The following is a 17,357-nucleotide window of genomic DNA, read 5'->3' on the forward strand; positions in this document are numbered from 1 at the left end:
TACAATCTAGGTTAAAACTCTTGAATTTTTTAATCTAGATAAAGTAATCAACCACATTTTACAATGTAGTTCTCCATAGTATAAATGTGTGAGATACGAGCAACTCGGGCAACACACCAGCTTTGGTACTTAATTTTATGAGTATAGTATAAAAAATACGTCTAACTATAAATAAGATTTCTAACGAACTTCAACGGTAATCTGGAAGCTGGCGGGAATTCATGAATACAGAATGTCTCCATTTCTCATCTTTCTCTCTCCTAAATTAATCCGTTTCATCTCAAATTCAAACCCAAAAATCCCTAATTTCACCCCTAAATTACCCTTTAATTCATCGTCATTTTGCAATCAAGCTAAATTCGTAATACCCAGGTTCCAATTTCTTCATTCTATCTCCTGTCCGATAAACCCTAACCCTAATTTTTCAGAGAGGGATTTCAATACTCTCTGCACCATCCTCAAAAATCCCGATTTTTTTACCAGTTCAGACTTTGAAAATGCTCTTCAAGAAGCTAAAGTTGAACCCTCTTCGTCTTTATTGCTGGCAATCTTCAAGAAGTTTGATTCGTCGCCGAATCGGGTTTTCTCAGTCTTCAAATGGTTAGATAATCAACCTGGGTATCATATTTCTGCTCCAATCTTTAATTCAATGGTAAATATCCTTGCAAAATTAGGTGAATTTAAGTGGGTATTGATGATTATGATGGATAAGATTAAGAGGGGTGATGGGTCTGAATTAGTTTCTGCTGAAAATTTAGGGGTTTTGATTAGACAATATGCTCGTTTAGGTAAAGTATTAAATGCTATTCATGTGTTTGATTTTGCTAATACTTTGGAAATTGATGTGTTTGAATTGTTGTTAAATGCTTTGTGTAGACATGGTCATGTTAGGGTGGCTTCTGATCTTATAGACAGGAAAATGTGTTTGGATCCCAGTTGGGTTCCGTCGATTACTGTGTATAATATGCTACTCGAAGGGTGGTTTCGAGTGCAGAACATAAAACAGGTGGAGCGGCTTTGGTTGCGAATGAGGGGAGAGGAATTGGTTCCGGAGGTTGTTACTTATGGTATAGTTGTTGATGGTTATTGTAAGATGGGTTTAGTTGATAGGGCACTAGAGCTAGTCGGTGACATGAGGAAAGATGGTGTTTCTCCTAACAAGGCGGTGTATGATCCTTTGGTGGATGCATTAGTAGAAGCAGGAAGGTTGAAGGAGGCCTTAGGGGTGTTGGAGAGGTTTCTAGTTCTAGAGGCAGGTCCAACTTTTTCGACCTATAATTCATTGATTAGAGGGTTTTGTAAGGCAGGGGATCTCATCGGGGCAGGTAAGATTCTTAGGATGATGATTAGTAGAGATGTTGTGCCCACTGCTATGACATATAACTGGTTCTTTAGGTATTTCTTAAAACATGGGAAAGTCGAAGAGGGACTGAATCTGTATAGAAAGATGATAGAGTCTGGTTATGAGCCGGATGGTCTGACATTTCACTTGTTATTTAAGATGATGTGTGAGGAAGAGAGGTTGGAATTGGCTTTGCAAATAAGGAAGGATATGAGGTCTAAGGGTTATGTTTTAGACTCGGATTTAAGCACTGTGTTGATTGACTCGCTGTGTAAAATGAATAAATTGGAGGAAGCAGTGGTGGAATTTGAGGAATTGATCCAAAGAGGCCGTGTTCCCAAGTATCTTACTTACCAGAATCTGCATTGTGAGCTCAAACAGAAGGGATTACATGACATGGCTCTGAAAATTTCGGAATTAGTGGCTACTATTCGGTCCTCAACAACTTTGCCAAATGAATTTGAAGCTGTGGACACCGTCCATGATAGGAGAAAATCCATCATCCAAAAAGCCAAGGATATGTCCAATGTACTGAAGAAATGCTCAGACCGTGGGGGATCAGCCAATCGCGGAAGGTCTTGTAAGATGTCTTCAGTCGGCAAGAGAAGAAAACTAAAGAAATGCTGAATTAAATTTTGAAATGTAAGGCTGGATTTGCTTGTTACTTGTGTGTTATATTTCGAGCATTCACTACTATCTCGTTCCCAAAGAGGCAAACCTGAACTTTGTGTGATATACAGATCTTTTCAAATCGAGCATGTCAAACAGTTCAAAAGCAGTGAATTATTACTTACATAGAACCAAAGTTCAATCCGGGAGAAATACAAAGCATCATCACATTGTTTTTCATAAGCTAAGAGTGCTAAGTCAACAAAGGTGTAGTTTTTGGGAAAGGAAATTAAGAATGTTTATAGGTATTTGTCATGCAAAGTATAAATGTACAAGAAAATATTATTCAAGGGAATAAATGAAATAAGCTAAAAGGTCTACTTTACTTAGATGGCCTAGCCGGGGTGTTTGGTTTGTGGGATAAAAAGGTGCGTGTTTTTTCCTGTTTGATATGGAGTATGAGTTGGGAATAAGATTGAGATAAATGACAAAGTTGATTAAATATCCGTGCAATATCGTGTCATTCGTGTGCATGGTCAAGCGGTTCTAGCCTGTATTTGCATATTTGCATGATACAAATGATTCCAATAATTTCATTTTTCATGGGGAAACAAAACGGTAAAAAGGCTAAAAACTTTTGGAATTTCAAAAACACCCATTCCCTATAAATTCCATTCATGGCTCAACTTCTATAAACCCAATCACTTTCTACATATCTCACCTTGACTCTTCCATATAAGAGCAAGGTTTTGCTGCACTTTACTTGGAACCACGAGTAGACGGCCTCGGTGCCGACTGGGGACGGCCTCAGCAGCACCGCCCACTGGCACTGCCTCTTAACTCTTAAGGACTAAGCTCAGTAAGTCATTTTCTTACATCACATATTCACATAGTTTGTGTTTCATTTTCATAATTAGTGTATATTATAGGTATTATTTTATTAGTAATCGAGTTATATCTCATTATGAAATTGAATTACGATTATTACTATCAGTCAGTTTGTGTAGTATGCTTAACGTGAAAAAAAAAAACAACAGAGATGATTGCTTATGGAAATAATCAGTGTCGTCTTGGACATTTTTGTGGCTCGGATAGAAAATTAAATAATGCTCCTTACAATGAAGTTGTGTTTTATAAGTAATACATCGATGAAATTCTTTAAGAATTTTATATTAAAAATAATATTATCAAAATTACGAATATATTAGTCATCAAAAGCTTAAACTAACACCTAAAAATCTAAAATAAATAATACCTCTGTTTATTTAATTTGTGACAATTTGATATAAAGTGTGAGTGAAAAATGTCTAGTAGTGCAAATAATATGAGGCAACACTACTATAATTTTCAATCTCCGCTCTGTTTACTACTCTGTATGTTTTATAAATATTTTCATTGGTCTAGTGATAACATATTTCTATGTCACTACTTTGATCCCGACTAGAGGCACTTAATAGGCGTATTACCTCCCCCCCCCCCCCCTCCCTCTCCCTCTCCCACTCTTACGGAACCTAGGATGTTTAGCTGGGTTAAGGCTGACTTGTGCGCGGTTTTGGTCTATTGGGGCACCTCTTATTTAATATTTTATGACTTAGCATGTTAAAACTATTTTAATTATGAGTAGGTGCACCCTTCCTGTTTTTAACTGTTGTTCTGTTTTCTTATTTTGTGCAGATTCTGTCTTCATCTGTGAGTATCACTCAGTATTATTACCTTTGGTTCTGGTTTGTGATAATGGCTAATACTCCTTCGGCTCCCTATTTGCCTTACCATGCTACTGATCTTGCTCCTGAGCTGCGCCGAATTTTGGAGCCTCTTCGAGTTCAGACCTTCCAGATTGATGGCTGGACTAAAGAGGAGCTGATCCAGAGCTTCCTTACTGTCAAGGGTTTCATTAAGGCCGTTGAACACTTTACTCTGATTCCTGATGAGTCTGTGCGACGTTGTGCTCACGGCTATCACCAAGAAGAATATGTTCCGGTCTGCTGACTTGTGCACCTGCAGACAGTTTTACCGGTTTTGCATTTGGTTAAAGACTTCAGAAGGTAGGGATGTTCTGAATGCTGCATGGAACACTCGCAAGCTCGAGAAGCAAGCCCGTCCTGGAAAATCTGTAGTCGATGTTGCCCAGCTTAAGCAGGCCGTCAAGGAGGCTAAGGCCAAGTGTAATGCTAAAATTCTAGAGCTTCAGAAGCTGTTCGATTCTATGGAGGATGAACTCCACAACACACCTATTTTTTAGCATCTTTCTTGCATCTATGTTTTGGTTATTACTACAAGTAGATATTTGAATGGTAGTAACGAAAAGACTCGAGAAATTGTAAATTATGTTTTGGTGTTACGACTTTTTCATTGCAATTATTCTTGTGTTTATGGTTCTTTTTTTAAAGTTAAAATTAAGTTCAATTATTGACATAAACTTGATACTGTGATTAAAAACAAACCTCATTTAACTTTTTCACTCAATTGATCAAATATTTCCTCCATTGCCTTTAGCATCATGTGTATCAAGTACCATAACCCGAGACCTATCATAGGTCCACCAAACCCGTGTTCCTAAAACACTTGTTATTGGTTGATGAGTATGATAGCTTTTCCTATTTGTATTGTTGTACTAAATTCTAATATTGTGTATAGACAATAGAGTAATTACATACTTTGTGTTTTGTCATTAATACTATAATGTCAAGTTCGTATCAATAATCAAAACCCGCTTAAAATTAAGAGCGTCGTCACGGTATTGCAACCGTAGATCACAACATAACCCCAGTGACCACAGTAGTAGACATCAAAGAACAGCAACTTTGCCTTTATAACACTTGACTACTTGGACTCATCTCTTTCTATCTCTCTACTTCGTCACTCTCTTCTGGGTTCACTCTCTTTGAGTCTTTGCCCTTTTACATCACATCAAATCAACCCCTTCTCTTTCTCTCTCTAAATTTTCTCTCTCTACAATTTCTGTATTAATTATGGGAGGATGAACATGAAATGCCAACAATGGCGATGATGGTGACAGGTGACCCCACTAAAATCACCGCTTCTGACAGCAACCCAACACCAACACAAACTCCTGCTGCTGTTTTTCATGACTTTCTTGGTGGTAAAGCTCCCACCTTTCCCGCTGTCTCTCTTCCTCTCTCTGTTATTCTTCCATCTTTTGGTTTTAATTTTTTAAATTTTGATTTATTGGCATTTTGCAGATTTTGATGTTTCTAGATTTTTTTAGCTTAATTTCTGCTTCTGTATGCTATTTGTTGAATGCATTTTGGTGGGCATTTTGCAGAATTTGTTATTTCTAGAGTTTTTTTGGCTTAATTTCTGTTTCTATCTGCTACTGTATTTATTGAATGCATTTGGTGGGCAATTTCAGATTTTGATATTTCTTGATTTTTGTAGTTTAATTTCTGTTTCTATCTGCTATTTGTTGAATGTATTCTGTTGGGTATGTTGCAGAATTTTATCTTTTATTGATTTCATCTTTAGTTAGCTTGATTTCATTTTTCCTGCTATTTGTTGAATGCATTTTTGTGGGCATTTTTTTTACATTTTGATTTCTGTTTTCAACTTGGTTTATGGGCGTTTTTCTGTATTTTTAAGAAATTTGAAGTTAATTTATGGCTCTACATTGTTTAAAATTTTGTCCCTTTTAAATTCAAGAAATTATAGTACTTGCTTGTTGTTCCTCTAAATAGTGTATTTATTATAATCCGATTTCAAGCTGAGAGACCTTGTTTTATACCAGTGTCAAGTTTTGGATCACTATGATGTATAATACTCCATTCATCTAAATTTAGTTGTCACATTACTAGTTCGAAGTTCGAATTTTCAATGTGCCTATTAGTTCCAGACAAATAGATTGAGTAATGTGGTTGGTTGTTGGTAGCTACCCCACCCTTAAAAAAGAGGTATGTGATTTGTGCACTTGGTTGATGTCGTCTCTTGGGACTGTTTTCTTTTGGTAAGCTGAGGTATATTGAATATGTGCACAAATTAAAAAGTGGGTGGCCTTTGATTTTTTTCAATAACTTGGGCACTATCATTGTTTTCTAAGATAACTGAATTAGATTCCCACTATCAATGGCAGAGAAACAGGCGGGTAGTCAGTTGGAGAGAATTTCAAGTTATGGTCCAAAAAGTGATCTATCCGTGTCTGAGGTAAGTAATAGGTTTGTGGGAAGCAAGCGGAGTCATTCGGATTCTGGTTTTACCGGATCTTCAAGAGAGGGAATTCCACAAATGATTCCTGAGAGTTCTCATGTGATGAAGGTATATGTCGTCATTTCTTTGTTCGAAATGTATACAAATACCTATCTTATTGCTCCAATTTATGTGAATATATGCCTATGTTTGAATCCAGATGCTTTGTAGTGCAAGTGGTGGGGATAGACTCAAATTTTCACCTTTTGACGGGCCTCTTCATGGTGTACCTCAAAATATTAGGCCACTATCTTCTTTTGTGTCTCAGACAACTAATGCCAATTTTGTGAACTCTGAGAGGCTGAATCCGATGAATGTTGGAGGGAGTAGCATGCAGTATAATGCTTGTGTCATGAAGTCTTCTCCTCTCATGTATCAAGCACCCTTAAGCAGATTGAGGGATATCAGCTCTGGTCCACCAGTCTTGTCTCAGCTGGCTGCGGATGAAGGGTCTAGAACTGGGAATAAAGGCTCTGGTATCTTCAATTCGATCACTGCTGGTAGCAATCCAGTTACTGAGAGAAACCCTTCCGGGTTGCTTCCAAGTGGTTGCAACATAAAGCCTGCTACTCATATTTCTGATCCAGAACCATCTAACCCTCCAATGTAAGGGGAAAAGCCTTTTTACTTTCTCATTCAATCTTTAATCGTGTTTTGTCACCTTCCACTTTTGTATCATGCATATTTATTTGATAATTGCAGTTCACGGGGACTAAGTACGTCTGGCAGCAGACAAATGACTATAATCTATGGTGGTCAAGTCCATGTATTCGATGATGTTAATCCAAACAAGGTTTGTGACCATTTCTTTGCTTAAAATGGGTTACGTTCTTCAGTAAACTATTCTGGTTATGAGAATGTATTCAGTACACTAATAACAGTAACTATCATCAATTAATAGGACATAAAATTGTTGGTGCCCTATAGCTATTTAATGAACTTGCAAAGTGATTCAATTTTTCTTAGCAGTACCTATTTAGACTTCGGAAAGTGTACAAGCTTTGAGGAAGATTAACCGTCTTTGAGGTTAGGGAAAAATGTTCTTTTTTATTCAATGAGTATTGTAAGAGTATTTGCATAGGAAAACCTTGTTGCGGAGACGTGGACTTGATGTGTGCGCTGTAGAGCTGCTGAATTTAATGTGTTTTTGCTGTTGTGATGATGTTAATGTTGACACTCATGCTGCTGCATGTATATGCAGTAAATTTTTATTAATTCTTTGATGTACAGTTGGACAAGTATTGAGTGTAAACTTTGAAATGAAAATGTATTTCTATACCGTTGAGAATCATAGATTAGCTTTTGATTTACATGTGTCAAATACTTTAAAAGAAAGACACTTTTGGGGAGTCTAATTCACCAATTATCCGCTATTCAGAGAAGGAAATCTTTTCATTTCAACCTTCTATTCCATTTATTAGGTAAAATAATCCTGCTTTTCTTCTTTGTAATTTTTATAAAGATAATTATAATTACCAGAAGATGAAATGATGGAGGTTTGGAATTAATATGCTTGCAGTTGAATGAAACGTTAAGCTTAAATCTTCACTACTTCAGGGTTCAAACATTGGGTTTCATCTATCAAAATCAATTGCCTATGCAAAAAACCAATTTGTGAATTGCCTTCTCTGTCTGACGTGGTGGATGCTTTTTCTTGTAAACAAAGTTGTTGCACATAATATTTCTCCAAATTCTTAGCTTGCAGGGTGTTGGGAATTTTGTCTATTCATACCTTATTATGCTACAATTTTTATGTCGTTGGAAGGTTCGGATTTTATACAAAGACGTTAGAAATATGGAATTCCTAGTCTTTTCTTTTTTTTTGTACTTCTGCGTCTTTATTGTTGTTTAGGTCTTATTCTTCTCACCTTGAAACTTTTTTTTTTAATTTCGCTTGCAAGATCATAATAATTCATACAAGTTCAGTTAGTTTAGTATCGGTAAGTTTTACCCAGAGTAAAGAAAACAAGCCTCCGGTGGCATAGCCGCATAGGAACAAGTGTTCTTGTTGTATCTAATATTCTAATCTACTATAGTTTTATTCTTCCTTTCTTTAAATTGGATATCACAGTTCATAAGTAGATAGCACGTGTAATGTTGTATGGATACGAGGAATTAGTAGATGAAAAAGTAATGTACTTTTCTTTGTTTGTATGCTTTCAATTGATGAAAACATTTGACTCCAGAAGATTCCAGAATCTGGGGTGAGGTGCTCTGCTATCCCTATAGAGAAGTATGACAGACGTCTTACAATCGATTCATTATTTTCTTTTTATTCTAGTGTAATGGTTTTAGAAAGTGCTGTTGTCCCTTGTAGATGTTATCGAATTTGGATATAGGAAAAGTCAATGTCATTTGTCTGCAAAAATGCGTAAAAATAGTCTGTGGATCTAATCTGAGTGAAATAAGTCCTTCGTCCCATAAGAACTATACACTGGGGAATTGCGGGGTGGTTGAGGAGAGTGAAAAAGTTGAGACAAAAAGTGGATAGGTGGGTGTGGGGCGCAACTCTAGAGAAACATTAGAGAGAAAGCGTTTAGTATATGAGAGATAATATAGATTGATATGGCCAATCCGAAGTAGTTTAATGGGGCAGAGGTGGTAGAAAGGTAGAAATGTTTCATTTCTTCCCCAGAGCTTTAAAAGTGATAAATTGAGAAATTGAGAAAGGAAAAACAATTTATATGCGAAGGACATTACCACATTGCATTCATATGATAGTATGGTTGATGGTTATGTTGTCAATTTGTGTCAGAGGCCTGTATAATTGCTTCAGCTGATGGTTTGCTTGTGATAATTTGTTACAGGCAGATGTTATCATGGCTATGGCCGGATCAAATGGAGGATCTTGGTCGACTAATTTACCGAAAGCTTCACCCAGGACAACCACAAACGAATATTATTTACCCAGCGGAGAGCATGAAACAAATCCACCTGCTGACCGTTCTTTTGTGCAGAAGTATCGCAACCTATTATCAGTCGGTGCAAATTCCATCCATGGATTGGACCCTATCAACCAAGGTAATTATGTTAAGTTTTCATTAAGCTGAAGATTGTTCAAATGTAGGTTTATTTGCTGTGTACAAGGCCTATCTTTGATGATTTGGTTTGGTATTATTGTGGCAATCGGTTCAAATTGGCTTTGCTTCAATATGTTCACCGTTTCTAATTTCTAGCAATTCTCTTTTGTACCGTCATAAAAATCCAATTTTTATCTCTTATTATTTAACTATATATTTGCCTCTTACATCGACACATCAAAATTCACTAGTGACAACGTAGCATATTGTAGGTTATATATGACTATATTGTGCTGAAATTGATGCTTTATAATGGCCCTTTAAATACTCAATCCTTGTGCCATTATCTCAGTATCTTGAATGGCTGGAGAAGATAATGGATATGAATTATTATTCATAAGAATATAATAATTCTTGAAGATGTACTCCAGATTCAAACTGTTTCCATAGATCCATAATTTTCTTTCATTTTATGGCAGGTGGGATGATTGCCAAACCTGCAGGAACTTCAGGTCAGGCAACAGAACCTAGCCTCGAAACAAAGCAGGAGATATGACGAGGATATATATGGGCGCAACAGCAACAAATCTTGCTAGTAGATGAGCAGATAGTAGGTCTAACCTTGCTAGTTTTACTAACTCTTGTTCAAGGTTTTCGCTGAGTAGATTTTAGCTGACTATAATTCTGGTATTTAGATAAGTGGATTAGTAATAGCAAACTATGTACATGATCTTATGTAATCAGATTAAGTACCTTAAATCGTCTTCTCGGGAACTCAATGCAAATCGAGCATCTGACTAATTCCATCTTGCTCATGTATTAATTTCTGTAAGCTAACTGTTACTGATTACCTCGTATCATGGTGATGAATTTCTCAGTGTAACAACTAATATTTACTCAGTACTCGGTAGTCCCCTTGTGCAGTTGTTTGTAATTAGTTGTCACATTGTGTCATTACCTAGTATCTAAGACATGCTGCCATTTCTTTCTGCAGAGTTAAGCCCAAATTGTCTTGAGGTACCATAATATATTTGATATTGGATGATGATATAAAGTGTTAGTGTTAAAACGACCTCTGTGCAATCGAGGTAATGGCTCCATACTACTAAAAATTCAAATCGATGAACACCACTGATTTACTTGGTACTTGGTATTCCTAAGTCCAAACTTTTAGATGTACTTGCTGAGGCTAGTTCTATTAAAATCTGTCATTGAACAATATGACTGATAACCTCCGTCAAGTCTGAATGTCTGATGCTGTTTATACTGTTATTATTGTGGTTGTTTGTATGTTTGGCAGGTAAGGTTGACAAGGCTATTGCTGATTTAGCAAATCTGGCTAAAATTACCGAGTGAAGAATAGCCATTGGCAAGGCCAGAGGCATCCCTGCAAATGTAAACGCCGTTGGAGCTAGTTTCAAAAAGAGCCAAAGGAACTGCAGCTTCTGCACAACTGCAGCAGCTTTGTACCTTCAGCAACAGATTTGGCACGGCTATGATTCAGGAAAGCCATTGTGCCTCTGTTAGTGTCTCCTTCACTCTCAATATAAGGCCCCCTAGAACAAAAGAGAAGTTAAGACATAGTTTATTGTCCTACATAAGAAGCTCTTAAGTAGATAAGAAGATTTCTCTTTTTCAATGCTGTACCATGTTTTACACTGATTGTTTGTGTCTTCTCAAGTGCTCAGTTAAAGCAGAAGTCAGCAATGTTTTTAGTTGCATCTGAAATCACTGATTCTTATTCATAGCATATGCCTGCTTGATTTCGCTGTGGTAGAAGATTCGAGTTTGTGAATCAAGTGCTTGAGTTGATGTATATGATCTTGATGATGGGCAGAACAATCAAAACTCGTGGTAAATTATTCACAATATGAGCAATATGGTGATAGAATGATGCAGCTGCTAAAGATTGAATTGATTCTTCTCATGAAAAAATGTGTTTATGACCTCTCAACTTATCAAGTCTCAACTAATTGATCAAATACGAGTATGTGATTGACCAAGTGATGTTTGGTTGGGTTTAAAAAATGGCGGAAGGGAAAAATCACGAGAATACAATCTTGGGTTGTTAGGTAACTTTGGTAAGTTATAAAGAGAAAATATTAGAGAAGCCTAGGAAATATGACTTCCACATAACACAAGAATCAAATTACCCAACTTCCCCTTCTCAATACTCCGCAGTTTTCATGCAAATTAAATACTCCGTTTTTATTGATCAAACATGTCATGACCATTTTTCACGAAACATTTACCCTAGGAAAATCCATTTAGCAAATCCAAGTGAAAGTCTATCAAGATTGAAACATACATATGGAGTGTGTATGACAAAATTCCATCATATAGTTCAATTATATTCCAATTTCTCTTTAAAATGTATGATTATGTTTCTAGTTCATGCAATTGATAGGCCAAATAGATATTTCATTTTATGCCAAACTTTTATTTTTTTTCATGGTTGCTAATCTTGTTATGTTGCACTTTTGTAGGCGAAGTGGACAACACAAGTTGTGCTAACATTTTATTGGTCCACCTTAGCTTCATTAATTTTGCCTTTTGTAGAATTAGCATTATCCAATAATAATCTTAGGGTCCACAAAATCATTCTATTCAACTTTATACTAAGAAAAATTCCTTAATAATATCCAAAGTATTGACTAGTCAACCTAATACTTGATGAGCAATGTGACAAAAATGAAATGATAGGCAAATGGGGATAATCCACCTTCGTTTGTATCACAATTTTTGTCATCATAGTCTCTTGCTTGTATTCACTTTCCTTAATCTTTTAACCAAATGTGGTCAATTTTGAGGTTAAATGTCACATTCATATTGTATACCAACAAACACAACACCCCCGGCCTCCCCCCCCCCCCCCCCCCCCCTTTTCAATAATATGGAGTAGAAATTAAAGTTAAAAAGGTATAATTCATTTGAAGTCGAGTTGATGATCAAAGCCGCAAAAATTCTTGCGGCAAATATATATAATATGTAGTATTTGGTGGAGAATATGTATTATTTGATAGAGGACATATGTACAACATGTTGGAGGATATGTGTTATTTGATAGAGGATACATACAGTTTGTTGCTGCACAAAATATTGGGTACCCAATGCTTTGTGTTACATACATGTTCAGACTTGATCAACACAAATTATATTTGTTGCAAAAGAAAAAAAAGGTATTATTAATTTTGCATGGAAATAATTACTTAAGAAAATAAAGAAGTAATAATAGAAATATAATTGAGGATTACATCTAAACGAGATGTTGGTTGATCAATAATGACTTTTTTTTTGTTTTTTTGACAAAGATCAATAATGACTTTAATGAGATATGCAGGGAATAAATGTGGCATTTGAAATTAATTATGTTATGACTTGATCAACATAATGAAAAGATGTTCCTACAACAATATTATTATGTGTTTTTAATATGTTTTATGATTATATGTCAATTGCAGCAAGCATTTTATTATGTGAAGTAATAATTTGAAGCCTTGTTTGGAAAAATAGAGGTAACGGGTAGCTCTAAGCAGTCATATAGTCATGGATAGCTGTAAAATTAAAGTAACAATCGATAATATGAAGGTTTGGAAAAGTAGCGGTTGAAATAATAAAATACATACTTATTGTTTAAAAAAGTAACCAAAATTTAATGCTACTCGCTACATCTTACGCTACTAAGAGCAACTCCAATGACAAGTTAACTTGAATCTTTTTAGCTACTTTTTGCTCCAATGGCTAGCTATTACCTTAGTAATAGTTAATGGATAGAAAATGCATGGAAAGAACTTAATTGGTGCAATGAGCATTTTATTTTGACAAGTTTAATTCAAGCTAATTTGCTTAGTCAAGCTAATTTGCTTAGCCAAGCTAATTGGGTTTCTAGATCCAATGGTCAAGCTAATAACTAAGGAATTATTGATTTTGCAAGCAAGTCCTTAGCTTTTACCGTTGGAGATGCTCTTATCCAAACGTTATATTAATTAACGGTCACCCTAACCATCACCTTACCCAACACTCTTATTTTTTCCAATTCAAGTATTGTTTTGACTTGGTCAAAATGCTAACCATTATGTCAAGCGCTACCACCGAACAACAACAACAACAACAAAGCCTTATCCAAAATTGATTTGGGGTCGGCTAACACGAATCGTCATAAGAAATAATCCTGACAAGAAAAAAGGACATATATAACAAGATAACTTTAAAAAAATGTGTAAAATAAATTGGGAAAAACAAAGAGCATCCAAGTAAATTTAAGAAAGCTTTAAATAGAATATCAAGAACAAAATTTATGAAAGTTTTAAAGGAGTAGTCATCGCATTTTATATACACCCAAGTGCACATTGAAATAGGTGCATCCAAGGGTATTTTTAACTCATTTAATATTTTTGAGCAGAAAATACCTCTGGGTGCACCTTGCACCCGGGTGTATATAATTATTTTTTTAAGGAGTGGTGAAAACGTGCGAGTTAAAAAAAAAACATAATGGTTTGAGAAAACTCTATAGCAAAGGAAATCAATAAACTAAACACAAATTGAGTAAATGAATAAAAGTAAATACGTAGTACTAAGATTAAATGAACAAAAGTGTAAATGAGTTTTTCCCTCCACACCGCCCTATCCAACACCATGTTTTTCTCAATCCTCAAACACTCATATCATCCTCAAGTCTTAATCACCCTCTCCCGAGTTTACTTAGGGATCCTTTGGTTCAACAAAGAAAAAAAGAATGAGCTTAAAAAAGGGTAATAAGAGAATGAAAACAAAAACCTATACATATACTAAGGTTTTTTTTTTTTTTTTTTTTTTTTTTTTTTTAAGAAAGGGAAAAATGGCCACCATACAGCCACCACACAACTACCTCTATCCTTCTCTTTCCTTCCTTTTCTAGCCACCAAGCTAAGAAGACCCCCACCACCCAGCCACCCCATCGCCCCTCCTTATAGCCCCTTCTCTAGGCCTTCCCCTTGGTCCACCGACAAAAATATCTCCCCTCCTTCAAAACCCCTCCTCTTCCCCTCTAAAAATCCTAGAAATCCCCCCTATTCGAAAAACTATTGATCACCGTACCTCTCCCCCTACCCTCGAAACCTTCAAACACTGGGGATTCAAGTATAGGGTAAGGGCGGTTGACAATTTTACGCGTAGGTGACTAGTTTGTAGGGTTTTTCGAAGGAGGGGAGGGTTTGAGGGGATGAAATTTTTTTCATTCTCAGGAGGCGTATGCACGATGCTTCGTGCATGCAAATTTTTTTTTAAAGGTGGAACGAACATATAGTTGTTTTGTAATGAACATATGGCTGTTTTGTAAAGAACATATAATTGTTATAAAGAAAATCCAGCTTTATATTCTTTTTATATATATCTAAAGAGCATCCGTAATATTAATAAAGAACATAATAATATAAGGTAATGAACATTATTTTTATTCAGCCACTGCACCATAATCTAAAGACAAAATTCAAAGAACATTTTAAAATAAACAATGAACATAATGATACTTTGGAATTTATACTTGAGGCTGCTAGTTTAAACCTTGTCTTTCAATCCGAGTTGTTGAGGGGAAGGGCTGAGGGAAGAGATGGTGGGGTGGTTGGGCTTTCTGTGAATAAAATGATTTATATCTAGTAAGAATTATTCCAGTTAAAAAGAAAAAAAAAATGGTGTAAATATGCTCAGTATAAAAAATGTTTAATCGGTAAACATCAAGGAGAAAAAAAAAAGTAAAAAAAACTAATAAGTTTTAATCACTAAAAATAATTCAAGTTTAGTAGGATAAATTAATTTCATCAGCAAATATTATATGAAGAGAACATGGCCTAAGGGCCTGTTCTCTTACGTTGAAATTCAGTTCAGTTCAGTTCAGTTTAGCTCAGCTCCTAATTTCCTTCTCTTATAAAATATTCATGTCAGTTCAGTTCAGTTCAGTTCAGCTCAGCTCAATTCAGTTCAGTTCAGCTGAGTTCAGCTGAGTTCAGTCAATGAGAACAGGCCCTAAGTGGATTCTATTCCAAGATGGCCAAGCACGTGCATAAGTTTTATTTTCAATTTTGATGGGCCAAAAAAATCATCTTGAATGCGTTATTTAATTTTACTTTGATTGGGTGAATTATATAAATTCACCATCCATTCGGTAAGACAATTGATAAGATATTTCCTTTACTACCCTTTTTTTTAACGAAATCCTTTGCTACCAATTTTATACGAAATATATGTTAATTTAAGTGTTGTACTTAAATATTGTTTATAATCCAAGTGTTATGTGGTGCTCTCATCATTCAATGAGTCCTTTTTTTTCATTTATTGAAAGACAAGGTTTGAAACCCGTGGCCTCAAGTACAAAATCCAAAGTATCTTCTTTCATAATAAAGAAGAAAATAAATTAAATAAAATTGAATTTACTCCTGCCATTTGTGCAATAACCCGAGGCATTTCTTAGCGACCAAAAAACTAATTTGCTGCAACAAATTAATTTTACTTTGCGATTTTTGCGCAAATAGATGAATCAATTATAATTTTATCATGTTGTCATGCCTTAAATCCTGTTCTTTTTCTTATTTGCTCATTTATTGTAGCAACAAATAAAAAAATAATAACATCATTGAACATATGTCCGTTTATTATTTATAATTTAATTTTTGAGTAGGAAAAAAATAAAGTTGCTTAATTAGAAATATGAGTATTGTTAAATTGTATGAATGGATTCATATGGTGTGCTATGATGAAAAGGTGTAATATGGAAGATAAAAAGCACCCCCTTGTCTTAAAATGATGTTTTTACTTTAACTTTTTATTTTAAAACTTAAAATATCAAAAAATTAAAAAAATAATAATATTATATGTCACAATGTATTGGGTGAGTCAATTTCACCATAAGTCAAATTCGAAAAAATGACTGATATGTCCAATATGCTATATGAAATTTTCGAAAGTTTAATTTATATGAAATATTTAAATTAAAGACTTTTACTTCCAAGTCGAGATTTAATTAGATTGAATTAAATTTCAAATTTTTTATAAAGTTATTTAAATGGGATGTTCAAAAAATTACGAAGTATAACTTATTATATCTGTCTTATCATGAGTTTGGACTCACATAATACGTTAGTTGTGTAATATATTGTTATATTTATCTCAATGTTAGTTTTATAATATCATATCATCAATTTTTTTTTGTTGACACATAATTAAAGATATTGATGATCAAAATTATGATTTAAAATATGGAAATTTTGACTTTTACCATCAAAAAATTTGGACAAATTGTTTTTTACCACCTACTATTTTAGAAAATTTGGACAAAGTTGTATTTTACCACCAAATAAAACTCAAAAAATTGTTTTTTACCACCTACCGTTTAGAAAACCGTTAAATCTAACGGAAATTTTTTAAATTCTTCGATTTTCGTGCCCAAAATATGTTTTTCATAGGTTTAGGGGGGCATTTTGGTTCTATGGGACCATTTTGAGGTCAAAATTGAAAAAAAATTATCGGAAATACCTCGTTTTGCGTGTTTAAAATTACATCGAATTGCGTGAACACGCAAAACGAGGTATTTCCGATCATTTTTTATCAATTTTGACCTCAAATTGGACCCTTAGGGCCAAAATGCCCCACTAAACCTATAAAAAAACATATTTCGGGCACGAAAATCGAAGAATGTTTTTTATCACCGTTAGATTTAACGGTTTTCTTAACGGTAGGTGGTGAAAAACAATTATTAGAACATTATTTGGTGGTAAAATACAACTTTTAAAATAGTAGGTGGTAAAAAATAATTTGTCCAAATTTTTTGGTGGTAAAAGTCAAAATTTCTTTAAAATATTGCAACAATACAATTAAAAGTAGAAAAATCAAAACAAGATAGGAAAAATAAGATACTTTCTCATAAGCTTTAAAGTGCTTACCTTGTCATTTGTAAGATTTTGTATACGTGGTATAGTTTTGATGGACTAGGAGCCTTAGGAAGATGACAATTATCATTGAGAATAATTTTATAAGCATTAAATGGCTACTCTATCTATCACATATAAAGATTAGGTGGATTCTTAATCCAAAAGATCATCTTGGATAGATGTAGTATTATTTAATTTACATCAAATAATTACATAATGTAATTAAGCTCCAATTCATCTATTCATTGAACAATATCAATACAGATATCTCCTATTTAATGTATA

General features: G+C 34.6%; 2 protein-coding genes across 2 annotated transcripts; both read left to right on the top strand.

Moving 5' to 3' along the window:
• Positions 1-102: 102 nt before the first annotated feature.
• Positions 103-4,372, top strand: LOC110723115 (pentatricopeptide repeat-containing protein At5g11310, mitochondrial-like). The gene is made up of 2 exons (XM_021902415.1): positions 103-2,810; positions 3,626-4,372. The coding sequence occupies exon 1, from the start codon at positions 233-235 to the stop codon at positions 1,967-1,969; it is 1,737 nt and encodes a 578-aa protein (XP_021758107.1). The 5' UTR covers positions 103-232; the 3' UTR covers positions 1,970-2,810; positions 3,626-4,372.
• A 366-nt stretch (positions 4,373-4,738) lies between these two features.
• LOC110723116 (protein TIFY 8-like) lies at positions 4,739-10,054 on the top strand. Its single transcript, XM_021902416.1, has 6 exons — positions 4,739-5,054; positions 6,039-6,220; positions 6,312-6,757; positions 6,854-6,944; positions 8,959-9,172; positions 9,651-10,054. Exons 1-6 carry the CDS (start codon positions 4,943-4,945, stop codon positions 9,725-9,727), a joined length of 1,122 nt encoding a protein of 373 aa, XP_021758108.1. The 5' UTR covers positions 4,739-4,942; the 3' UTR covers positions 9,728-10,054.
• The last annotated feature ends 7,303 nt before the right edge of the window (positions 10,055-17,357 follow it).

This window comes from Chenopodium quinoa, unplaced genomic scaffold (assembly GCF_001683475.1).
Source record: "Chenopodium quinoa cultivar QQ74 unplaced genomic scaffold, ASM168347v1, whole genome shotgun sequence".
In the NCBI taxonomy this organism is placed as follows: Eukaryota; Viridiplantae; Streptophyta; class Magnoliopsida; order Caryophyllales; family Amaranthaceae; genus Chenopodium; species Chenopodium quinoa.

Excerpts from the sequence above, each read along its gene's own strand:
- LOC110723116 (XM_021902416.1), top strand. The coding sequence starts at position 4,943 with ATGCCAACAATGGCGATGATGGTGACAGGTGACCCCACTAAAATCACC. Across the intron at positions 6,758-6,853 it reads GAACCATCTAACCCTCCAAT|TTCACGGGGACTAAGTACGT; the intron begins GTAAGGGGAAAA and ends TGATAATTGCAG. Across the intron at positions 6,945-8,958 it reads ATGATGTTAATCCAAACAAG|GCAGATGTTATCATGGCTAT; the intron begins GTTTGTGACCAT and ends AATTTGTTACAG.
- LOC110723115 (XM_021902415.1), top strand. The coding sequence starts at position 233 with ATGTCTCCATTTCTCATCTTTCTCTCTCCTAAATTAATCCGTTTCATC.